Source organism: Sturnira hondurensis, unplaced genomic scaffold, assembly GCF_014824575.4.
Source record: "Sturnira hondurensis isolate 20B ecotype Veracruz unplaced genomic scaffold, ASM1482457v3 Scaffold0021143, whole genome shotgun sequence".
NCBI classification, from domain to species: Eukaryota; Metazoa; Chordata; class Mammalia; order Chiroptera; family Phyllostomidae; genus Sturnira; species Sturnira hondurensis.
Genome location: NW_028093774.1, coordinates 2,663,511 through 2,688,424, shown reverse-complemented (window position 1 = coordinate 2,688,424; position 24,914 = coordinate 2,663,511). Strand labels below are relative to the sequence as shown.

At 56.1% G+C, this 24,914-nt stretch overlaps 1 protein-coding gene across 5 annotated transcripts in view; it reads right to left on the bottom strand.

Moving 5' to 3' along the window:
* The window catches only part of BCL11B (BCL11 transcription factor B), a 91,136-nt gene that overhangs the window by 49,568 nt on the left and 16,654 nt on the right, over positions 1–24,914 (bottom strand). For 3 of the 5 annotated variants that reach the window (XM_037031224.1, XM_037031225.1, XM_037031228.1), the window contains one exon: positions 2,261–2,476. The exons of the other annotated variants lie outside the window; for them this stretch is intronic. In XM_037031224.1, coding sequence (XP_036887119.1) covers positions 2,261–2,476 — 216 coding nt within the window. The remainder of the gene's footprint in view (positions 1–2,260; positions 2,477–24,914) is intronic. 5 annotated transcript variants of the gene reach the window in all.

The window sequence follows — 24,914 nt, the reverse complement described above, 5'->3', positions numbered from 1 at the left end:
AGGCCACAGGGGGTCAGGGGCCCATGTGCCCAACTCTGCCTTGGTTGCAGTGTCCACAAACTAGGTGCCCAGGAAGTGGCTTTTCAAGGGCGAATGAATGAGTGAGTAAATAAGTGAGTGAGTGAGTAAGTGAGTGTGCAAATGAGGGAGTGAAGGAGTGAGTGAAGGAGTGAGTGAGTGAAGGAATGAGTGAGTGAGTGAGTGAATGAGTGAGTGAGTGAATGAGTGAGTGAGTGAGTGAAGGAGTGAGTGAGTGAATGAGTGAGTGAATGAGTGAGTGAGTGAAGGAGTGAAGGAGTGAGTGAGTGAGTAAGTGAGTGAATGAGTGAGTGAGTAAAGGAGTGAGTGAGTGAGTGAATGAGTAAGTGAATGAGTGAGTGAGTGAAGGAGTGAGTGAATGAGTGAGTGAGTGAAGGAGTGAGTAAGTGAGTGAATGAATGAGTGGAGTTCTGAGACCTCCAAGTCTCTGAGCCTCATTGTCTCATCTGTAAAGTAGGGAGTGAACTACCTCCTAAAATAAAATGGCCATGAGGATTAAATTCAAGAAGGCACACAAAATGCCGAGCGCAGTAGGCCCTCAACACACAGTCCCTAAGAGGAAGTGAGTGGCACTGCGGCTGACAGCGAGTGTGTGAGGCACGTCCCCTGGACAGAGGCTGAAGCACATGGCCCAGTGGGAGGGGCGGCCCTGCCAGGAGGCATCCTGATGAGAAATTCCAGGTCCCCAACCTTGGTCCAGCTGCTCACGCTGCCCACGCCTGGACACCCCCATGCACACGATGAGGACGCAACGGCCCCTGCACGGCACAGTGGCTTCCAGGCAGAGCCAGCGCCAGCACAGAGTTAAGCCGCTCCCCGAGCACCCGGGGGATCGTGTTTCTGTACCGCAGACCTCGACCGAGTCCAGTCATAAACACTTGGGCTGATCTACGAGAGCTCGTCCCTCCACGTGGGGCTGCAGCACTAATTACAGGAAGCCAGAGAGCAGGGCAGCCGCCCAGACAGGACAGCCCCCGGCGCCCCACAAACAGGGATCACGGCACAGACCCAGGGAGCCTGGACAGGCACCCTAGGCACCCCGGAACCCAGGCCGGCCTGCTTCTTTGCAACCCCCGCCCTCCCCAGGTGATTTCATCTTTGCTTTGTGCAGGCGAAGCTAAGTCTGGAACCTATGACGTCGCCATCTGTCACAGGAGGGTGCCGAAGGCTGCAGGCTGCCTCAGCAGCAGCTAGGCCCTGCGAGCTCTGGGCCCCGGAGCTGGGACTGCCTGTGGCCCTTTGCAGACCTGTGGCTCCGAAGGGCCCTTCCCTTGGGAGAGCTACAACTACAAGCAAACCCTGTGCCATTAAAAAAGCATTTTCCTTTCACCGCCCAAGTCAAAAGAAGTCCTGCAGGGTGCCCTCGCTCTGCACCCACCCTCTCCTCACGCGGCCCCTGCCTGGCAACCAGACCACAGGTGCTCACCACCACTCAGGGCGTGTCAGCACCCGGACCTCAGGGGGCCTCGATGCCCTTCACACCAGGCAGGCCACACCAAGAACCTGGGCCGGAGAGGCCAGGAGGGGAAGCCCAGGAGCTCCCAGCTGTATCAGGAGTTTGGGTTTTATTTGGGGACAGAATGGGGGGACAATGTAATTGATGGTGGACAGGGTGAGTCACCTCACTGCCCCTGTGTGCCCATCTGTAAAATGGGCAGCCACACGGACCGGCAGCCAGGCACACGGTGGGCACTCAGCCCGTCAGGGAAACACGTGGCCCTGCCCTGAGCCCCCAACAAGCCCCACAAGGGCTCACGCCCCCCGAAAGGCACCTTTGGAGTAACTTTGTTTCCTCAGAGTTAATGGGCAACACATTCTCACAGAAGAAGAAACCCTGCGTACCGGACGGCTCAGCAACGTACACAGACGCCCACAGACTCTTCTGGCCGTGTCTGGTCGGGCAGGGGGCGGGGGTGGGGGCTGGGGAGGGGGTGGCAGAAGAAAACCTCAGATGTTAAGCGTTATCCAATTAAGCTTTAGCTAAACAGCCCAAAGAGATGGAATTTGGAGGATGGGGGGGGGTGCTCCTTCTGGGAGACTTTCAGAATGGATGGAGGCGTGGGGGTACCTCCCAACCCATGGGAACCAGTTCTGTTGGCATCCTTCACCACTTCCCCTGGCGCCTCCCCCCCCAGAAATGCCTTTTGGGGCAGGGGCTGCCCTGAGTCCCCGCCTTGCCCCGCCCCCCCGGGAGCCCGCCCCCCACCGCGGCGTCTGTTACCTGACAACTGACACTGACATCCAAAAGGAGCCTCCGCGTGCCCCTCACCCTGAGTCCCGTCACCTGAGACCGGGCGCCCGCTGCAGCAGGGCAGGGGGAAGCAGGGCGGCAGAGCGCCCAGGGCGCGCAGAGGTGAGGTGATCACGGATGTGTGAGGGTGGGAGGAGGAGGCAGCTATGGGGGCCATCGCTGGCAGCTGAGCAGGCCTGCACGGCCCTGGAGAAAAAACAATAGAAAAGTCTGGTCAGTCGGGCCCTGCATGGTACTCGGGGCTCAGGGTGCGGCACGGGGGCCCGGGGCGAAGGGCTGCAGGCCGCCCTGCTGGGGTGCCAGGCCCGGCAGGGAAGACCCCCGGGACACAGGCAGGGGCCTGAGGGATGCCACTTCCACAGCTGCCAGGTTGGGCTGTCTTGGGCCAGACTCCCATCCCTGGGGGCCTAATGCAGGGAGCGGTCAGGGGGCCCACTCCCAGGTAGGGCCCCCCCAACGTGGGGGCTTCTGAAAGGCTGTAGAGCAAGCTCCATTTGGGCACCTGTTCCCAAAAATCTGGGCCACCCCCCCTCTGGGAAACTCCTGGACACCACTGTTTGCTCTATCGAGATGGGCTATTTGCATAGGCCTGGGACACCTCCAGTCTGCTTCAAAGGGCCGGGGCCCTGGTCAACCTCCAGCCTGGAGAAGGGCCGGCTGGTGCTTCTCTCCTGCCCGCTGTCCTCATCAACCCAGGCCCTGAGGCCTTTCAGAGGGTTTTGGATGCCCCCCAAGAACCCTCCAGCGCTGCTCGGCACCCCTCCTCCTGACTCCCCGGTCTGACGGCCACGACGCAGGGCTGGGGGCCTGCCTCGCCTCGGCACAGCCTGCATTTGATTTGACCGTTTATCTTAAATGGCTAAGAGACCACCAGGGCAAAACATTTGTGTGAAGCCCTTGCCAAAACCACAAGTGAAGAAGCCCAAATTCCCTGGGTAAATAATTGAGCAGGGAAGCATCAGAGAGACAAAAAGAAAACATCAACAAGACGACAGGCAGCTGGGCCCTGGGCCGGCGCTGCCAGGGAGGCAGGCCTGAAGGGGGTGGGGAACCCGCCCAGCCCAAGGCCCCACGTGGGGGCCCCCATCCAGAAGAGCCACTGTGAACCCACTGCGGGCCAGGAGTCACATGTTCACCTGGAGTGAGTTTCCCACTGTGCCACGGGGCAGGGCTTACGATACCCCTTGCCCAGACCAGGAAACCACGTGGCTGCAGCCAGCTGCACACACCAGCGCACCAGCCGCCAGCCCCCCCAACCCTGGCTGCCTGGCTTCAGAACCGGGTTCTTTCTTGGTTACCCGGGACTAGGGGCATCTGGGCATTTGAAAAGACCTGTAAGTGTCCTCCCAGGGGAACAAAGCTGACCCCACTAACATGGGCCCTTCTGGGCCCAGGGCCTGAGATGTTTCTGAACCAAAGGCCCAGGAAGGATGTGGCCAAGGACCTCATAAGCAGGTCCAGCCACAAATGCTGAGCAGAAAGCAATGCCCCAGATGGAAGGTGGGCCCCGGAGAAAGGCCAGCACTTGAGACCAGTGTCACCTGCCTCCTCCCAGAAGTTTACCCTGGCCAATGCCCACCTGAAACCCCCTGGACACTGCTCGCTTGACCCTGTCCACTATGTAGGCCCTGCTTACAGACCGCAGAAGACTCTGGATCATCCCTAACTGTGCTGAACGCCTGTTGCAACTGCCCGGCTCAGCACGGTGGATCATCCCCATTCCACAGTGGGGAGGCTGAGGCTCAGGGAGGTGTGGAACTTAAACCCAGTTGTGTCTCCAAAGCCTGCATGTGCCTTGCTTTCCACCGGAAGCTGCAGCCAGGTGGAGTGACCAGGGCGCCCCAGGAACCTGACAGAGAGGGCCCTGGGTGATTAAGGGGGGCCTGAGGGCTCAGTCAAACCATCAGAGATTGCAAAAGAGCAAATCCAGGCGGGCTCCCAGATTCTGGGTGAGGTCACAACCCAGCCACCAGCAGGTACCAGGGCTGAGAAAACCAAAAGGTGCTCCTCCCTGGACCTTGGTGACGTTGCCCAAGCTGGAATCGAGCAGAACCTGTGTCTCCGAGGTTCTGAGCCACAGGGCAGGTCCAGCAGTGCCGCCTCCTTCCGGAAAGGCTGGGCTTAGGCCAGAGTCAGTGGAGGCAGAGTCATCCCCAACTCAGGGAGGGGTGGGGGCTGGGCTGCCCCCGGAGGGGTTTCCACACCTAATTAGAAATTCTCACCTTGCTGAAGTCTACCTTCTCCAGGTCCCCCACCCCTCAGTGGAGGCAGGGGAGGGGCCAGCAAGATCAAGGGGCTTCCTATCCTAAACTGCCTGCAGGGGACCCTTGGGGGTGTCCAGAGGGCCCACTGCTCTGGGGCAGGTTCTGGGCTGGAGCAGCTTCAGAACCTTCTGGAACTCCAGAAATCCTCTTCTGTAGCCAGTACCCAAGTCCAAGGTGCTGAATTCAAAAGAAGCCACCTACTGTATGATTGCATGTGTAGGAAGAGTCCAGAGCAGGCCAGTCCACAGAGACAAATGGACACAGAGGAGGGGTGAGGCAGGGCAGGCAGTGAGAGGGCTCCTGGGCAGGGGGGTTTCTTTTGGGGTGACAAGGCTCTGGCATTAGATAGTGGTGGTGGTGACTGCCCAACACTGTGAACGTGCTCAGAACCACTGACTAGACAACTTAAAATGGTTGAAGTGGTGAACCATTCGTTAGGTAACTCTCATCCAGATGTTTTTTTAAAGGTCAAAGTGAGGACTGCCCCTGGCCTCAGTGCCTGTCCCAGGCCACCTCCCAGCCTCTGCTCCTCCTCAAGGGAGGGGTGTCGGCCTTGCAGAGTGCAGCCAGGGAACCCAGAACACTTGGCAGGGCACCTGAGGCCCAGTGGAGAGAGACTGACAGGCACAAAGGAAACTGGGAGCTCAGATGCGGCCTTGGAGCCAGAGGCCTGGGTTTGAATTTCTCCTCTGCCATGTCCTGGCCCTGTGACCCAGTGTAAGTCACCTTCTCAGAGCTGTTATAGGGAGGTCAGGACACGCCTGGCCAGAGCCACACTTCTAGTAAACACTCAATACATCATTCATGTATTCTCCATTCTAGAACTTTCCCTACCCCCCCCCCGGCTGCCCCCACCACAGAAAGGCACTCTATGAAGCATTCATACCCTGCAGATCATTCCTGCAAGAAACACTTTCTCTGGGCAGGTTCCCCTCTGAAACTGGAGCAGACGCACGAGCGCGGCGGTATGTGGCCAAAGGGCCGCAAGACGCCATTCCAGCTTTAGGGGGATCCAGGTGGCTTAAGAGTAAACCCCTGGCTGGCCGGATTCCTTGCCATGGAAGTTCACTTTCATTAGGAAAAAAGAAACAATGAATACATATATCGCCTGGTTCAAGCCCCACAGCCTTCCTAGGAGGTCGGTAATACGACCCCCCCCCTCACAAATAAGGAAACTGAGGCTAGATGCCCAGCACCACGCTGCTCCTAGGGTCAGAATCTCCCCCTGAGCACCCCACACGGCGAGGTGCGAAAAAGTCCAAGCACCAGGCCCCCCAGAACGTTTCCTAACCTCTGGATGAGGAGGGTGTGAGGTCATTTTCCCTGCATCCATTCCAAGGGGGTCTGTACCCCGTTTCCCTTCCAGAGGGCCCTGCAGACGGTCCGGCTCCACTCCTCACACATGCGCACTTCCCCAGCGAACACGCCCACACCCCCCGGCGGGTAGACACAAAAACTCGCCTGGCGGAGCCCCAGCCTGGGTTTCAGAGGGTGGGATTCTTTCCCAGCGCTGACTCCTCGGGCGTCCCCTCCCACGTGGGAGGGTTACAGTCTCCCGGCCAGGAAAGCAGTGCCGGAATACTCCATGCAGATGTATATTTTTCTCCCTACCGGTGCCTTTCAATTGATAGCGTTTTTTTAAAGCCAAGAACTCCTACCGATAGTGCAAAAATGAGTCATAGATCCAGGAGGGCGACAGACAGACGGGGAGCCAGCGCCTGTGAGTGAGGCCACTGGCAAGAAAACCTGACGATCCCATCGCCCCCTCCCCCCATGCCAAGACATTAATTCTCACAAGTCGGAGAAAATTACTATGCATGAATGCAAAAAGCATGATCAGGAGTAATTAACATGGCTTCATATGCAAATTTTATTAATGCAGAAGTACAAAGTCATTATGCAAATGAAACTTACGTCAACTCTCTTGACAAATATTCATCGCCGAGGCTCAAGTTTCTCCCTCTTTATTTATTTATTTAATTTTTCCTCTCCCCCACCCCGACTTTTCCCTGCGTCTTTATTTTTTAGGGGTGCGGGTTGCACTGGTGGTCGCTTTGGCAGCAGCAAGCCACAAGGACTGTTTGACAAGTTTGCAAAGTTGTTTTTCAACCAGAGAAATTTATTCTTGCATTGTTGATTTTTTTTTTTTTTTGGTTGTTGGCAGGTACAAGACAGCTCATAGGAGAAGGGGGAAAATAAAAAAATAAAAAGCTCTGGGCAGCCAGCAGCCAATCAAAATGCCGGAGCCTGTAATGAGGGCGATTGATGGCTGTTTGGCTTTTACTGCAGGGTAATGAGGAGGGGGGAAATATGAATATTCATGAGACTGTGCTCCTGCCTTTGATGATTAAAGAAATTTTTAATATTCAAATAAGCGCTTGCCAAGTGATTAACAAAGAACATGCACGCAGAAATATGGAAATGGGAGCCGGGAAAGATTTGAGAGTCGAACAGACTGCAGGAAAGGCAGCCCCAAATTTCATAAACAGGATAGGCAGATAACCCAATTCGCACGTGGGCAAATAAAAACATTTCTTTCAGATCGCTTAAATATTTTGCCAGCTACTTGGTCTTAAGGATGATGAAAATGCTCTGTGTTAAGGGGCTAGGGGCGGGGAGAGAGGGAGAGAGAGAGAAATCACAGGAAGTCAAAGGCATCGCTCACATTTAAGGATCATTATCCTGATTCCAGCCCACCTCCCCCCCCCCCCCCCCCCCCCGCCTCCGTCTCCCCCCTCCCCCCCCCGACCTAACGGGAAATCGGGGCTCTTTCTCCGGTTTGCTAGAGAGAAAAGAGGGAAGGAAGCCAGCTCTGGCTTAAAAACCCAAGGCCGGCCAGTCATTCGTTGTTTCTGGGTGGTGGGGCAGTGGAGGGCAGTGACCCCTCAAGGGAGAGGGGTGTGATTTTGGGGACCCCAATCTGGAGAGCTCAGTGCCTCCTCTGGACTAGAGCCCTCGTCAAAACCCATGGAGAAGCCGAAAGGACTCAGACGTCGGTGTGGGGTCTGGCCTGGCCATCGCAGGGCGGGCCACGTGGGGACCAGCTGCCGCCAAGGGAAAGCGCCTCCTCCATCAGCTGCCGGCTCCCCTAGCTGTCTGCCGGGGCTGCAGGCTCCCATTTTACCAGCTCCAGCACGCTTCCCGAGGAAGCGCAGCACAGCAACGGCATCAGCTGGTAAAACGACCCCGCAGTTAAAATACGTCTAATTAGCAGCCGATGACATCCATTTGGGCAATTTCCTATTTGAAAGAAGTGGAGTGCCACCTTAAATGAGACAGCCTAGGTGCTCCCCAGACAGGTCCTGGCCCTGACCCGACATTGGTGGGGTAGGGGGGGGCTGGCGGGGGCGGGGGCAGGTGGAGACAGGGGTATGGCCAAGACAACAGGAACAGAGGAGGATTCTAAAGCACCTTCTTTGTTACTCAATTTCAGAGCTACAGGAGTCATATGTGTGTGGGGGGGGGGTACTCAACACACAAATTCCTTCAATCCACAGGTATTATTTCACGCCTTTTTCTTAGTTTTTAACTACCAAGGTCTGGGAGCCAGCAAAAAACGGGAACCTGTTTTTCATTTCACTATAAAAACACACAGAATAGTAAAGCAGAAAGGGAAAGCAAGCAGGCATCTCAGTGAGCACAGAAAATCAGTGAAACCTGCAAGCCCAGAGGGTGAGTGCTGTGCCCACGGCGCCGTGGGCAGTACCAGAGCTCTCGGGGGACCCGGAAGTCCTCTGCAGAGAGGTGGGGCTCCCCACGTTCCACTCCCCACTCCCAAATTCTCTTTTCTAAGTCAAGCGCCCATCACCAGTCTCTGGGGCCCTGGCTGCCACGGGTTGGGGTTTGGGGGTGCATGAGGAAGTGTCCTTTAAAAGAGGAGCAACGGGAAGGGGAAATAGGGTCCCACAGAGCGCGCACGGCTGTGTTTGAAGACTTCCTTCAGAGTCATTACAGAGGAGCCGTGGAAACACAGTTCAAATCCACAGCCTTTACCGAGACTGCCTGCTGGCGGCACAGCCCTTTCCGGTGGCCGAGAGCCGGGCTTCTGAGGCCGTGGAGGGAGCTGGTGCGCATGCTCGCCACCTAGGCCTGGCGGGGCTCAGACAGAGCCGCTCCAGGTTGGGGCATAGAGGAAGGGGCGGGGGAGAGGTGGGCTTGCCAGGGGCCCCCAACAATATCTCTGGGCTTCCACAGTGACCATCCAGAGGCTCCACGAGCCACCCACAACCCTGTGTGTACCACAGGGCACCGCCGCCTGCCCACCTCCTCGAGAAGGCCTGGCCACAGAGAAGAAGCAACAGGCACATCCCTCCCAGCACCTTAAGCCAGGCTGCCTTCCTCTGGGCACCTCCCCTCCCGCACACGGAGATCTGTGAGCGGCGGTGAATCACCGCCTCGACTATTTTGGCTCCCTGGCACACTGCACATTGAATGCATCTCAGGAGAGGGACAGGCCAGGCCCAGGAACAATCATGCCCCCAACAACACCACCAAAACCTGTTTTCCCCCCATGCCGGGGCCAGGAAGGGAAGGTCCTCCCCAGCAGCTGCGTCTTGCCGTTAGAAGCAGGTTCGGGTACAGCCTTTTACCAGGTCCAAGAGGTTGCCAACCCCAGTTTCCTCAAGATGCAAGCTGCCGGGGGCTACTCTGGGGCAGCAGGTCCCCTTTCTGCACCCTGAGTCAGGGATCAGTGAGCTTACAGCACAAAGGCCCAGCCCTCCGGTGGTGGGGGTAACAGAGGGCACTTCAGACACCTCTGGGCCGGAGGGTGTGTCCCAACCGTCCTCTGTGAATGACGCAGGGGAAGGTGGAGGGAGCCGACCAGTCCAACCCCGAAGCAGGCACCTGCGGGGGGAAAACAGGAAGCTTCCACTCTGTTCTCATGCTGGGCGCCCGGGGAAATCCCTGGAGCTCTCTGAACTGCCTGAACACACGACAGAAGCCTCAGACTCCAGCCGGAAGTTGAGGCCTGAGCACCCTGGCTTCAGGGACACACACAGGAAAAAGACAAGAGTCCTCTGGGGCGATCTCATCAGTCAGGGCCCACCTAATCAGGGCCCCTGATCCAAGAATGGGCCAGCCCTGGGACAACAGAAGGGGAAACCACGAGTTTCACTAGTTAGAAAACTGTGTGCCTACACGCCTATTACACCGAGATTATGCATGCGCGCACACACAGACACACGCGTGTCTATCAGCAAAGTGAACATGCTAACAGTGTCTGTTCGCATCCCCAGGAATCAATAAGGGCCAAGGACAAACTGGAGGTGACAGAGTTTCTGAGTGTCACCAGCAAAAACAGTGGGCCAACACCTCGCAGAGGGACTGCCCCTTCTTCCTGATTCAGGCCTTCTGATCTGCTTCCACCTCCAGCAGTTCCTGCCCTAAAACAACTTATCCAAGCTCCTCCGACGATTTCCTCTCAGGGTGTGTCGGGATCCAGCAACACCCCACCACGTGAACCCTCACGACTCACCCCTGGACCATGAGGACAGCCCATCAGCTGAAACAAAAAGCCCGATGAGCCATTTGGGTTCCAGGCATGAAGAACTGGGGGCCTGGGGTCAGGAACCTGCGGCCCCTTTCTGACGGCAGGTCATGGCCAGACTCCAATGACCAGCTTGGCCAGGCGGCCCTCAGACAGGTTCCCATTTCCCCGTAGTTGTGTGTGTGTGTGCACACACGCAGGCTGGGGGGGAGGGGGTGCATAGTCAAGACTGAAGTCACATGTCACATGAGCAAAATAAACCAGAAGATCACTCCACTCCATCCAACGGCATGTTTTTCTTTCCCGGCAGCATCCACAGTGCCTGACACCCGAGGACCGAATGACCTGCAAATGCTGACCCCAGACACTTGTGGAAAGCCGGGTCCCCTCAGACATCATGTGCAAAAGCAGGCAGGCTCAGGACGCTGTGGTCCCCACAGACTCCAGCTCTGCTTTGGCTCAGCCGCCTGGCGCACAGGAGGAGGGGGAGGTCTGAACTCCGAGAATCCGGGAGCATTCGGAGTGAAAACAATGCAGCCCCGCCAGGAAAAACCACGCCAAGGAACGGGGTGCCGGGCAGAGGCAACTGTGATGACGCAAGCCGGGAGCAGCCAGGAAAAGGGGTGCAGGCCCAGGTGCAGGGGGAGTGAGGGGTTGCAGGGCTGTGGGCATCCTCCCCGTTTTTTAACATGAGACCGTAAAGTTGTACCTGAGCAGAAGGGGAACAGGCACACCCCTACAAAATTTTGTAGGTGGAACAAAATTTTAACTTGGTCATTGGAAGGTGGGTTGCAAAAGAAGGAAGAAAAAGAAACCAAGCGGCAGAAGAGAGGACCCTGCTACAGTTTAAACGCACTTTTTGTTTTCAGTTCTAGTTATGAGAGTCACATGCAATTGGTCTCTCGTATTATGATACATTTTTTAAAAAATCCAACTCTCCCCTGGGTTTTGTTGTTAATTCTTTTTTTTTCCTTTTCATTTCTTTTTACCTTTTACTAACAGACATATAGAATATTGAAGCTCAGTGCTTTGCATTACCTAAGAACAAAATTTTCCTCTGGCCTCTTTCTGTTTCCAAGCCAAGTCTGAAATGTCACCAAAGCATGGAACAGGCCTGTAATTACTTCCAACAAAGTCGTTCCTCTAACTGAGTTTTCTGCATGCAGATGGCATTTAACGTACACATGGCGGGCCTGCCTTTCAGCACAGGTAGCACTTGACGACTGAAATCACAAATTTTCTTCTAAGGGAGCCGTCTGACAGGTCCCTTCCTGCTTTATTTTTTTATGTGAAACCCATTTTCATCTCCTAACGCACCGACGGTGACGTACTGTGCCTGCACCACAAAATTTGTAAAAATTAACACTTGGCGGGATTAATTTAATAAAGATTGTTAGCACATTAACTGGAGTAACAGTGCTCCTTACAAGTCAATCGAGCCACGCTCCCGACGCGGCTGCACCAGAGGCTTACGTTCGGCTGAGGTTTATCCTGCTATTTAATGTCATTACAGAAACCGGTAGCGGTCCTCCTCCGTGGAAACAGCATTTCTACTGCAGAGTAGCCCCCTTAGAAACGGGGGGGTCACAGCACGCTGACTTTGACTTGGCTGTCATTTTTTCCCTTGGCTGTCTTTGAAACAGATGTGCCGGACCTCAGACTGAATTCGCTCCAGAGGCCTTGCAAAGACTCCAGAAAAGTCAAGCCTCGCCTCCTGGCATGTGTTTGTTTTTGAAACCATTAAAAAAAATTTTATGAAGGGATTAGCCAAAGAACATATATGCATAACCCATAGACACAGGCAACAGAGCGGTGATGGCCAGAGGGAAGGGAGGAGGTGGCGGGAGGGGGGGCCCGAGGTGGGCAAAAGGGAGGAGAATGGGGACATCTGTAACGGTGTAAACAATAAGGGTAAAGTAATCAATAAATACTTCTTTCCTACCAAAAATAAATCTTAGTCTGCAGGCTCTATCGGGCTGTAATTCTCTGCCCAGCACCCCATCATGACAAGGACTTGTCAAATACCCCAACACCACGCAGTGGAGGAAAAGGCAGCAAAAGGGACGCCTCCCCGGCTTTTCTTTCTACAAACAATGAGCGCATAGCTGGATCCCAACGTGCTCCAAACCCCGGCGGGGACTACACTCTGACTGTAGGCTCAGAGCAAGAATCCAGCAAGCCCTGTTTCAGGAGGCCTCAGAAATTAAACAGACACGAGAAATTCTTCAGAATTTCTTCAGAAATGAGCAACCAGAAATAAGGGGAGTCGGGGGAGAATCTTTGCACCACTCCATCCGCAACGGCGGAGAAAATGAAGTCTGGAGCTGAGAGCAGGGACCGAGGCAGCTCTCGGCCGACGCAGAAGCAGCCCCTCCAGATCTGCCGGCTGCCCCCTGCCCTGGAGCCGCGAAGAGCTGACGGAAGTGAGACCTGTCTCCAGACCCGCTCCCCGCCGGTCCCTGTGCCTTGGGGGTGATTGGGAGGTGGGTATATTTTTCCTTCCCTGTGTGCATTTTCATAACCTTTTTCTACGTCCTAATTTCTTTGAGGTGGCGGGGGGGGGGGGCATCAGTGTCACTGAAGAAACGTCACTCTGTTTTGCAAAATCCAGCAGCTTCTTTGGCAGCAAGAGAGGCTGGCTGTCATTCTACCCTCATTTGACAAAACTACTATTTCTGGGCATGAGCTCAAAAACAGGTAGGAAGCAAATGCTGAGAAATAAGGAAGTAAAAACAGCCAACAGATTCTTCACTACCAAGAACGCCAAGCGTAAACATGATTTATTTAGCTGTGTTGAATGCGTCTGTCCTCCACGCAACCAGGCACCCACTCAGGTGAAGGGGACGGCTGGGGAGGAGGGAATGGCAAGGGGCAGCAGGAAGGACCACGGGCACCCAGAGAAGAGGTGGCAGAACTGCAAGGACTTCCAGAGCAGCTCCGTTCAGAGTTTCAGGAGAATAAGAATCTTCTGCCCCCAAACGCATGCATGTGTCAAAGAAGGCAGCACTAATCTGCTGGTTAATTAACGAGCTGCCACTAACAAAAGAGAGAAGACCCAGTTCATACAAACAGTGTTTACATGGGCGTTGCACGATCCTGTCGCCCACCTCCCTTCCTTTTTTGCAAACCACGTGGGCCAGTGCCAGGACAGGCACGGAGGCCCCTCAGGTGGTGCCAGGTGGTCAGGGGACAGGGTCAGCGCGGTCCAAGCTCCTAGGACCAGAGCTGGGGGAGAGGAAGGACTCTCCCTGCCCTCCCTGCCCATCCTGGCATGCCCACATGGAACTGACTGAGATCTGTATTCAATTACAGAACACCAGACAGCCTCTGGCTCCAAGCCTGCACCAACGAAGGCTATGGGGGTCTGTAGCAGCGCCCCCGCGAATTCAGCTCTGATGCTGGGGAACAAGGGCTCCCACAGGTCACCTGTGGAAAAGGCAGAGGGCCACACTCCCCCACCGCTACCCCAAAACTCAAGCCTGAGGTCTTGGCCTGGTGGGGGTGAACCAACCAAATTCACAAAGCAGGCATGTGTACTTTCTAAGTGGCAAGTCTAAACCACAGGTTCTGGGCCCTTGCCAGAGGGATTCCTGCTGAAACTCCAATTCGGGTCACTCAGCATTTGCTGGGAAAAAAGAATCCAAGCCTCTTCGAAAGGAAAACCACCACCAAAAGTAAGATGGAGCCCCAGCAAGACACTGGGGGCCTCTCACTTTCCCGGGGAAGGGGCCGTTTCAGAGCAGGCAGCTGTGCCCTTGCTCTGTGGGTACAAATGCCAATTTCCGTTCGCTTCGAGAGGTGGCAGCAAAAGGGGTTCTCACCGGTCTGTGCCACGTTGCTTCCTCACCTGCAACGAGCAAGACGGTGCACTTAAAGGCTACCTGCTGTATGCGTCCCTCCCCGACCCAAGTCTGCTCCACTCCCACAGCCCAAGTCCTATCTCCCTGGAGCCGGACACCAAATGTCAGGAAAGACACCTTCTCTGGTGCATTCAGCTCAAGGGCAACAGCAAAGCCAATCTGTGTTCAAGTTCTGAGTCCCATGATGGTCCCCAAACAAGGAGCTGGGGCGCAGTTCCCTAAAGTGAATGGGAACGGGACAGACAGGTTTCCGATTGGTATCCGGTCACTAAATTGAAAATTCAAGGACTCCCCTTGAATTTTTTTATGCATCTCCCTAAATCCCCTAATTTTCCCCTACCTTGAACATCACTTGCTATACGAGTAGCATGTGAGTCCTTGTTCTTCACAAACCAGTCACCCTGCCCTGAGGACTGAACAATGACAGCCCACTCTGTGTCTTGGAAATCGGCAATTACTCGCCTCCCAGGGAAAGGTTTGTTCTCACACCTGGACGGTGGGAGGGGCCTACCGGGATGGACATCCCCATTTGACAGATGAAGAAACTAGGAGCCAGTCTGCCCTGAGCCATTGGGGAGCAGACATATTGGAGACCAGCAGGCAGTGTCCACGTGTTGAATCGGTGCTTCGACACTGAGGTGGCCCCTCCCTCGTGTTTCAGCAACAACAAATTCTGATCGAAGGTGTCACAGGGGCTCTGAGAGGCCACGCTTATGGAAAACCCTATAAAGACATCTAGATTTCTGAAAGTAATGAAACTGAAGATGCTGACCCACACCTCCAAAGGAGGCCTCCCTGGCTGGGATCCCTCTGACTACCAATTCCACTGGTATTTATTTCAGCACAGTCCAGCTGACAAAATCCCCCGTTCCCAAGCAAATCTCCCATACATGGCTCCTGAACAAAAGCCAGGCAAGTCACCTGTACCCTGGGGACTCGTCACAGCACAGAACAACACACCGCAGGGCAGCCCACCCTGCTGCAGGGACACAAAGGTGTGTGCCTCTCAAAGAAAGAAAAGGCGGGAAGGGGCTCTCACCACTCTGCCCCCAGCCTTAACCTAAAACTAGAAGCAGAACTCACCAGTAATTTTTATCACAAATGAATCATCAAAAGAAAGAAAACAGCTAAGTCGGCTTCCTCCTCCCCTGGGTAACAGCCATGAAGTCAGCCAACCACAGGTTACCTGTCTTCCAGGCAATACACAAACAATTACCCCCCAGACACCTTGTTTCCCCAAATCCTAAAACAGACATCCTTCTAAGTCGGGGAACTGCAGGGACCTGGGACGGGGCCCCTGGCACACTCACATGACCAGTGTTTCCTCTCCCTTTCTCCAAAGGAATCTGGCAACATCAATATTAATCAAACACGAGAACCTGCCTTTTCATTCGTGGGCCATTCTGAGGGCTGGGTTGTGATCTTTGCCCGCCGTTGCAGACATTCACAGGCAGATTCTGTCTTGTCAGAACTGTTGGAAATGGATGGCTGAGAATCACCCAGCAAGTTCGGGCAGATACGAAAACCTTCCTGCCCGGGACTGCCAGCAGCTTTTGAGTTTCCAAGTGCTGAATTTTTTACCTTTTCCGCGGGGCCTTTCAAAAAAAGTAAATTGACAAATGCCTTCAGAGCCCTCCAACAGAAAAGCGGGCTGCTCCAGGTTCAGGTTCACTCAGTGTGAGATTTTTGTTGTTGTTGTTAAAGATCAACTCTTACTCGAAATGCCACGAAGGCATCGGTTACAAAATACTGTATTTCTGAGAACACAGAAGGTGCAGTATCCTGTTATGATCTGGCCGGCCCAAATCATAAATAGATATGTACATGCATATTTTTTTAAATCACCTTGACTCTTGTTGCAGCAAATTTCTGAATTACAAAAAATAGAGACGTGGTTCCAATTCCAGCCCAGAAAAGCTGTCACACCGAAGGTAAACTTTAATCTTCTCCAGCCGAATAGCATACATTTTTATTTCCAGAGTAACAGCTTTGGGAAAATGTTTGAACATTTCCTTCAGAGCTTTGTGGTAAATCCACTGGGCGTCCAGCCCCTGCTTTTGTGGGTCTGTAAAGGGCTGCAGGGCTTCAAACAATTGGAGGCCAATTTTTAAGAAGCAAAAATAGAGACTCTTAGCAAGGTGACCATTAGCATACAAATTCTCCTGGAGGGAGCACATTGTAGAAGAAGGGGGGGCTGGAGGCAGGACGACAATAATTTCCTGTAATTCCACGAGGCTTTGTGTCCCACTTGAGTGGAGGGTTCCATTCACACACAATTGGGAAAACACTTTCGTTCTTGAGTGTTTTAAAATCCCAGCCCCAGGGATTCCCTCTAGAAAAGTAGGTTCCCTCTCCCGCAGGCAGGGAGTGTGGAGAGAACTCCAAAACAACCCGTCCTGGCCTGTACTGTTGCCCCAACGGGCACCAGATGCAAAGGGGAAACTCTGAGGCTCATTCCAACCGGGCCTCACCTGGATCCTGAGACCTGCAGGGCTCTGTCGGGCCAACGTGAGCTGGGAGGACCCTTCTGTGCTTTGGCAGCAGGAGGAGCGGGGATCCCAGGGCCCTCCAGAACTCAGGAACGCTACCCTAGCAAGGAGCCCCGCCCCCCTACCGCGCGGCAGTTTCGGGGAGGGAGCCTCTGGCAGGTTTTCAGGACACTGAAATGCAATGCCCCAGGCCTAGGACCATCATTAGCCCGGGTGCGCGCCCACGAGCCGGGGAGAGAGCGGCGGGTGGAGGAGGGGCGGCCCCGCATGCACAAAGGGGCCCCAGGACCCCGGGCTCCCCGCCCTTGACCTTGGGTCTCCGCCTCCATCCATCTCCGCCCGCTGCCAAGGAAGGGGGCTGGCCCGGGGCCAGGGGCGAGCTCGCCGGCCGCAGCGGGGCGAGGGGCCGCCAGGGGACGGGACTCAGGGAAAAAAAAAAAAAAAACTCAGGAGCAGCAGAGTGCTCCCAAGAAACCTGCATTCCAGCTCCCCCCTCCCACCCCCGGCTCCTTCGGGAGCCGGGTCCTGGGGCGGGTCCGATTCACTGCACGCCTCCTGCCCCTCAAAGAAAAAGTTGCATGGAAGCACGATGGACGCCCCCTCCCCTAGGCTTACCCTACGACTCGCCAGCCCCCCGCCTTCCTCGGACCCCGGCCGAGAGGGGGAGGGGAGCTGTCACCGGAGGAAGAAAGGAGCGCGCTTTCCCCGAGAGGCCAGACGCGGGCAGGGTCAGCTGTGCCCCCGCCCGCCCCTCACCGCCCCGCTCCGGCAGCTGGCCCATTAAGCCCCCGAATTATGCATGGGCCTGGAGTCCCCTCGGCCCTCCCGCCCCATGAAGGCACAATGAACGTGCGCGGCGGGCCGGGGGAGCCGGAAGGAGGTGGCTGCTGGTCGCAAAGCCTCGCGCCCGGGGCACAGGCGGGCGAGGCCGGCTGCCCCACGCAGGGCAGGCGCGCCCAAAGGCCCGGGTGGTACCGGCGGGCAGCGCCACGGGCCGCAGGGGAGCCCCCGACGCAACCATTACGTTGCCAGAATGGCTGACCCTTCCCCGCGCAGGGTGCGCGAGTCGCTGGCAGACCCTGCGCCCCGGCCGGAGCTCGGCTCCACCCGCCTCAGAAAAGGCCACCGTGCGCCTGGACTTGGACTTAGTGAAGGGAGACTAATGGACCCCAACCTTGGAGCACCCTCCAGGGGGCGGAACCTGAAGTGCCCCCCGCCCCCCTCGCGAGGCCGGAGGAGCGCAGTCCCTGCCCCCTCCCGCGGGGGGAAGGGATGATTTGCCGGAGGTGGGCAAGGTCGAGGGGAGTAGAGGGGGCCAGGCGGGGGGAGGGTCGCTCGAGATCCGGTCGGGGACAAAACGAGTCTTGCGAGCTGCAACCGTCGGAGCCCTCGGGGAAATTGCTGTACTAGTGAGGCAGGTGGTTTCGTGGGAGCGGGAGAACAGGGTCAGTCTCCGAGCTGGAAGGATTTTGATGTCCATCGCCCCTCCCCCCGGCCTGCTAGTCCTAGAAGGAGCCAACCCAGGCCCCGAAGCCCGCGGCAGCCGCCAAGTCTGGAGTCTGCACTGCACGTGGTTTTCGGTGCCCTGGTCCCGCGGCGCTGGGGACCGCAGGGCCGCGACACTGGATGTCCCCTGTTTGCCCGTTTGTTTCTGGAAACGGTTCTCTCTTTCCCCTTCTCTCCAAAGAAAAGGCCAGGTCAGGAAAATTACAGACTTCTTTTCCTTCTCAGGGAAAGTTTTACAAGCCAATGATGTCAGTGATGGAGGGAGAAGACCACACTGTTTAGGTTGCTTAATTGGCGGGCTTTGAACTCTCGGTGGGGGAGGGAAAGAATCCACTTGGCTTTCTTGGAGAACTCAGTTTTGTGGGGTCTACCAACCTCAGTCGATTTAGCCAGCTGCTGGGGTGAGAAGGGGTCACCAAAGGTCTGCCCTGTCTCTCCTTAAGGGAGAGGAAGACTCAGACGTCACACTGAGCACTGGACAGGCCCCCAACCCCAAGGGAGGACCCCCTAGGATCCCGTTTGGGGGCTGGTACACTCTCCCGATGCCATACTCTGCCCCCAAAAGCCTTTGAAACAAAGTCAGGGCTTCTCCACTGCATTCAGGGATCCCTTTGGCTCCTGAGGCCAGGAAAGCGGCCCCGAGTTTTCTGGACACGGAGGGGTTGGCCAGCTGCCCTCCCTCGAGCCCCATGGCAGTCCTGCGCTAGGGATGCAGGCCAAGGATTCTGCACTGTGGGTTCATCTTGGGTGGGTGCTGACCCACCCACCTGTTTGCACCTCTGAGTCTTGATTCATCTGCCTGTCTAAGGCTGTTGTGTCCACACCTGCAGCCCGAAGGCTACGGAAGCCACTCCAGGTCTCAGCCCTGGAGGTCAGGGGTCAACAGCCCTGAGCAAACACTGCTGCCTCTGTGGTCCATTCGAATGGCTGCGGTTCTCTACACACCAGGAGCAGAGGTTCTGATGGCGGTCCCCCAAGGCAAGGCCGTGTCCCTGCTCTTCTCCACCCAAAGGAGCCCAGAGTCCCAGTCTCCACGCTGTCTGAGCAGCGGCAGGCAGCTGCGTTCCCAGACCTGTCTCTCATCAAGGGTCTCACCTCTCCCTCCCAGGCTGTCCCCTCTCACACCCTCCCTCCCCACCCCTACTCCCTGCCCAGCACAGCTCCTCCTCCTTCAGCCACCACCCCCTTCCACATCAAAAGCAGCAGACCAGCTGGAGGGCCCCAAGGACACTCGCTGAAAGAATACAAGGCCTAGAGGCCTTTCCACCCTGGACCCCGCGCCCTGCGCCGCCCTGAGCAGGCCGCCATGCAGACCTCCTCCCTGGGTTCTATTAGGGCAGCTGGACATCCTGCCCCTTAGGTCACCAGCTGCCACCTAGCCGTGCTGGCGCCAGGCTGGGTCCAGATTTTGTGGGCCCTGAGGTCTGCACAATTTGGAGGGCCCTCTTGACAAATCAAATCCCGAAGCAAACCCAGCATTAGGGGCAGTGCCTGGGAAGGGCCTGGGCACACTCGGGGCCCCGCGCCTGAACTCAACCTCAGTCAGTGCCCTGAAGCTTCCCAGAAGAATCTTTACAGCTTGGAGCACGGAGAGACCCTGTTTATCCTCTAGTATAATGACTTTCATTTCCAGCCACCAATTTCTTCCAAGAAAATACTCGCCCGCTATCTAACAAACAAGGAACGCCGGCGGGTCTGGGTGGGGGCTGCTGGGCGGGAAGGGGATCTAGGTGGGAAGCTGGAACAGAAGACCCCACCCCCGGCCAGGCCCTTGCAGCTGTCGGAAACCACTGGCAGGCACCTTCTCCCTCTTCAGCTCAGGAAGCTGGGGCCCAGAGAGGGGGAGCATCTGTTCAAGGTCACACACAACATGTTGGCCACAGAGAGAGGACACCTTTGCACATCTGGGGCCCGAGTCCACAAGTCCACACGGCCCCTCCTCACCACCGTGCATCCACAATGCCCACGTGTCGGTTGCCGCCCGACTGTGCTGGGCAGGAGTCAGCTCCTAACAAGACCCACTTTGCCCAAATGGCAGTCGGCACGAGATCCACAGGCATGGGGAGGACAGGTGGAGGCCCGCTGCCCTGATTATTTGTCCCCACACTAGTCCCCAGGGTTCCATCACGGAGCTTCACCCTCAGACAGGAAATCACTCTGCCTGGCTGTGAGCAGAGGGAGCCTGGGGTGGTGACAGTAAAGAGGCCACACCACCCCAAGGAGGTGACCCAGTGAAGACCCAGTACCACTCTCTGAAGGTCACTGGCCGGAAGCCGGGAGCCTCGTTTCCGGGCAGAACTGTGAGGCTCACTCCCAACGTGACGGTACAAGGTGCCTAAAACTCTCCGTGACTCCGTCTCCTCATCCGTAAAACAAGGGAATATCTGATGTACCTCCTTTGTGGGGCGGAGACCAGGGATGGGACCCCGCGATGAAACACGCAGGGGACGCCACCGCCGCACAGTGGAGAAGAGTGTGACTGCGGAGTGCACCCAGGGCCCCCAGTCACCGACGGTGTGACCTTGGGCAGGGGATTTGACATCTCTGTTTCCCCGTTCTGTAAAGTGGGCTGATACTAGCACCCACCTCGCGGGTTGTTCTGTTAGAGGATTAAACTCGTTAGGATTCGTAAAGCCCTTCACACAGTGACTGGCACACAGGAAGCTCTAAAAGGATGTGTTAAATTAAAAATCCTCATACGAAAAACTCAATCTCTCTCTCTGCTCTGGAAAAAGCTGAACCCAAGGGCACGAGGGTGACAGCGCGCTTCCTGACAGGGAGCGCGCACCCGACAGACTCCGGGGCTGGTGGGTACACATTAGTCAGGCATGAAAATTACCAAAGGAAAAAAAAAGCTGTCAAATGCCTAATAAAAAACTTAAGTCAACTGCTAACTATTTACTGTCAAATAAAAACCCTAATAATAATAACAGGAGCTAGGCCGATGTTGGTGAGGCTCCAGGTGCCTTTCTCTCACTCTCCTCCCTTCCCTTCCTCTGTCCTGAACCGGAACCAGGAGCCACCTGCTAAGTCAGAGCCTACAGCCCCTGGCCTAGAAAGAAGACGACGAAGATGACCCTTTAGCTGACCAGTACCTTTCCATCCTCATTTTCATTCAGTAAAACTTTCCCCTGCAGCTCAGTGCTACCATGGTCACCTAGATCAGCTCACCGAGTCTGCACGGGTCACACACAGCTTCAGCCTGCCACCCTCCTGGGAGGCCGCCAGGCAGGACAGGAATGTCTCCCCCCGCCCCCCCGCCCCCCTTTACAGGTGAGGAAACCGGAACTCTGCGGGGGGGGGGGGAATGCTTTGTCTGAAGCCACGGGGCCAGGCAGCCCGGTGCGGCCAAAGGTCATCTGTCCTGACGCAACACCACTGGGTGTGGACGCAGCCCTGCCAGCACCAGAGGCACACGCTCGGACAAGTCCTTTCTCTGGGGAGGACAGGCGGGTGGGCCAGAGGTCCTGCCTGCCCAGGCCAGGAGGCCGGAACCCCGCTTCGCGCCCCACGGGCACCTCTCTGTTATTGACAACAGCCGACAGTACACAGGGGCCTGGTACGTGCCTACATTGTCTCCATCAAACCTCATAAGCCTGAAAGATGAGAAAGATTGTCTCCACTTCACAGGAGACAGAGACCTGGAGAGCTGAAGGTCAGGGAAGTCACTGTGGAAACCAAAATCCCAGCCCAGGTGCGTCTGACTTCACATTTAGAGCTCTCTTTCCTGCCCCTCCCAACCCCACCCCTTCGCCAGGAAGCGTGCAGACAGACAGCTGGAGGGCTCCTGGCCTTATGGGCAGGGGTTGAGCCTGGGACCAGCTTCAAGGACCCCCCTGGAAAGGGTACAGAGGTAGTGCCTGCCCCCAATGGCTCTGCCAGCCTCTCCCTAAAAGCCTCCACACCCTGTGTGATCCACAGAGCCCAGGCAGATCCGGGTCGCACTTTGCTGGGTGACCTTGGGCAAGTCCCCTAACCTCTCTGAACCCCAGGTTCAAGCAGGGTTAGAAATGTCTATCTCAAAGTGGAGTCAGAGGTATTGTTTCAAAGTTGCTATCTAAGTCAGATAACCCTAGCATAGTGGGGGTTCCAGGCAGGTCCCCTCTTCCCTACCACCCACTAGCCCTGCCCAGGCTCTGGGGTCAGTCCTGCAGTCCCCGGCACCCCAGCGTGAGCCCAGGGCCACATCCCTGGGAACATGCCACTTCTCCTTAGTGTAGACAGAGCTAGTAATTAGCTGTCACGATTTAATAATAGAAAAAGATAATCCATGCCACGACACATGGATTTAACCAGTCTTAATTTGGAGGGAAAATAACAACTCTAAATGTATCAAATGTAAGTTTTCCCAGACAACCTGCAAGTGAGTTTATCTCTCATTTCCAGCACAAGCAAATTATTTCGTTTCTGCCACCGGCCAAGCTAATATTCTTTTTTATTTCGCATTTATTTTATTTATTTTTTTTAAGTCTGAAATGAACCTTCTCAGAGCAGCACGTAAGTCCTTCAGCTGATGAGAAGTCCTTCTCTCTCCAACAGTTTGCCCAGCATTGGGTCACCGGCACCCCAAGCCAAATTCACCAGCGGTGCTCTGCCTGCTGCGTGAACCGCCCGCCGCCCCAGGCGCGCCCCTGACCTTCGGGGCTCAGATGCAGACTTTAGAGGCGGGCGGGGCCATCGCAGCTGGGAGCTGCCTGCCACCTCCAGCCCAGGGGGACCTGCCACCTCCTGTCACCAGCTGCCTGTCTCCTGCGTTTCTCCAGAAATCTGACATTTGGGGTTTGGAGGGAGGAGGAAGAAAAGGCAAAAGGCAAACTTCTGAGTGACAGCTGATGGCTCATTCCTCCCGTTATAGCTTCATTTGGTGACGGAAGAGGCGGCAACACGAAGGAACCCAAGAACGGATTACCTGCGATCAAGAGCCTCCCCTCCAGCAGCCAGAGGACGGGAATTCTAAAGAGGCGCCTGGAGAGGACGGCTGAGCAAGAGGTCCGAAGGCGACTTTTCCCAGCCCTCACGGAGGAAAGCCAGCACCTCGTGCTACCAAGCAGGGCCCAGGCCACTTCTCTGTCGTCCACCTCCCGCTGGACCCTGGGCTGCAACCCGGCGTGCCACAGAGGAGGAGGTGCGGACGTGGAAACTGCAGCCCAGAAGAGTGACTTGACTCGCCTGGGTGGGCACTGGAACTCCACCCTGGCCGGCCGAGGCCCAAGCCCTTGCTGCTTTGACCCCCAAGACCCCGCCCCAAGGCGACACACCTTGAGAGCTTCACCAGAGGACAGTAATGGGACCAAAGATGGGAGCTGGCAGGATGGGGACGCGGTCCAGGGAGGCCCACCCTCACCCCAGGAAATGATGGAGTGAGGAAAGGGGGGCGCTCACACATGTAGCACGTGCCACTCGATGTCACAGTTACCGTTAGGTTTATTCCCAGGTGCAGGGACTGCAGCTCAGCAGGTCAAGTCTCACCGCCCGAGGTAGGGTGGCGCACCCCTGGGCAGGGTCTCTCTGCATGCGGCAGGCCACACACCCCACACCCCTGCACCCCCGGTCTCCTTGCCCCTCCTTAAAATGCCCGTCCCGGAGAACAGCTCAGAGACTCCTGCGCAGTGCAAAGCCCGAAGCCCACAGGTGTCCCGTCCCAGGGTCTGCCATCTCCCTCGAAGGACAGACCCGAGGGCCATCAAAAACTCACAGAGTCAGGGAGAGGCCATAGGAAGGGATCTTAAGAAGCAGAGAGACTCCTCCATCGGCGGACATGTACTGGAATCAGTATGCCAGCGCCTGACTCGGACCTCTAGGCCGAGGCCCTTACCTCTGACCCTCTCCACCCACTGTCCCCAGATGAGACGTAGTCTCCATGGTGCCTCCTCATCCACGGCGGACACTCAGGGGCAGGGCCAGGGCCCATAGCTACACCCATCAAGGGCAAGGGCACCACCTGCCTACCCCATGGCCAAGTTCTTCACGAGAGACAGAACAGCAGCCTTGATGGCCATCTTTCCACACGCTCCCAGCCCTCATCACCCCACGAGGGCCAGGTGGGGGGGCCATAGGTGTGCCGGTGCTGAATGAATAAATGAATGAATGCCCTACAGGAGACAAAGCTTCAGAAACTTCCTCCTTCTCCTCTCCTATTTCTCTATCATTTAAAAAAAAGAAAGAAAGAAACAGTAACTACTCCATTCACCCCATCTCCAGAATTCCGTCCCAGGGAAAGAGTCGTTCGAGGGTCCAACCCTGACTGACAGAATCCCAACTCACTTCTCACCCTGGGGACACCCCTAAAAGCAGAAGGGACGCCAACTATTTGCCAGCCAGCCCTGCCCATCCATTTCTGGAGCTTGGCTTCCAGAAGCACCTGGCAGTGAGAAGGGCAGCACGCAGACTGCCCTCTGGGGAAGCATGGCCCTCCTGGCCACTGTGGGCACCTCACCTCAGATGGCCAAGCCAGAGGTGAAGTCCCAGGAATTATCAGCCGCTGGGCCTGGGGAGAGGTGCAGGGAAGGGCTGGAGCATCCCCTGCCAGCCGCGGCCAGGAGGCAGGCCCCAGAGAGGCCTGGGCACGGCCGCAGAGCCCGTCGCAGGTGGGGCTCCGGAAGCCCAGGCGGAAGGGTGCTTGTGATTCCTTGTCCCTCTCTTAAAATATAAAGACTCAATTATCTTTGAGCAGCTTGCTTTACACATGAATTGACACATTTATTTTACAATAAATAACTGGAAGTTATCTGTGTTTCCTTTACTGCTACTCTACACAGAGACAGAATAAACAGGGTTCGTCTGCAAAACTGCAGCCACTGCAGCCCTCGGAATTCAATTAAGCTAGAATAATTAATGCTCCCACCCTATTAAGTGACTTTATACATTGGAGCCCCTGAAGTTTTATTCTTTAATCTTTCCTTTCTATTAAATACAAAAAGTTGGTGTCCAAGGAGGGAGAGAAGAGAGGGCAAAGAGGGGACCAGAGAGCGAAGGGCCGACACACAGGACAGTCGCCTTCAGCTGACCTGACGCAGG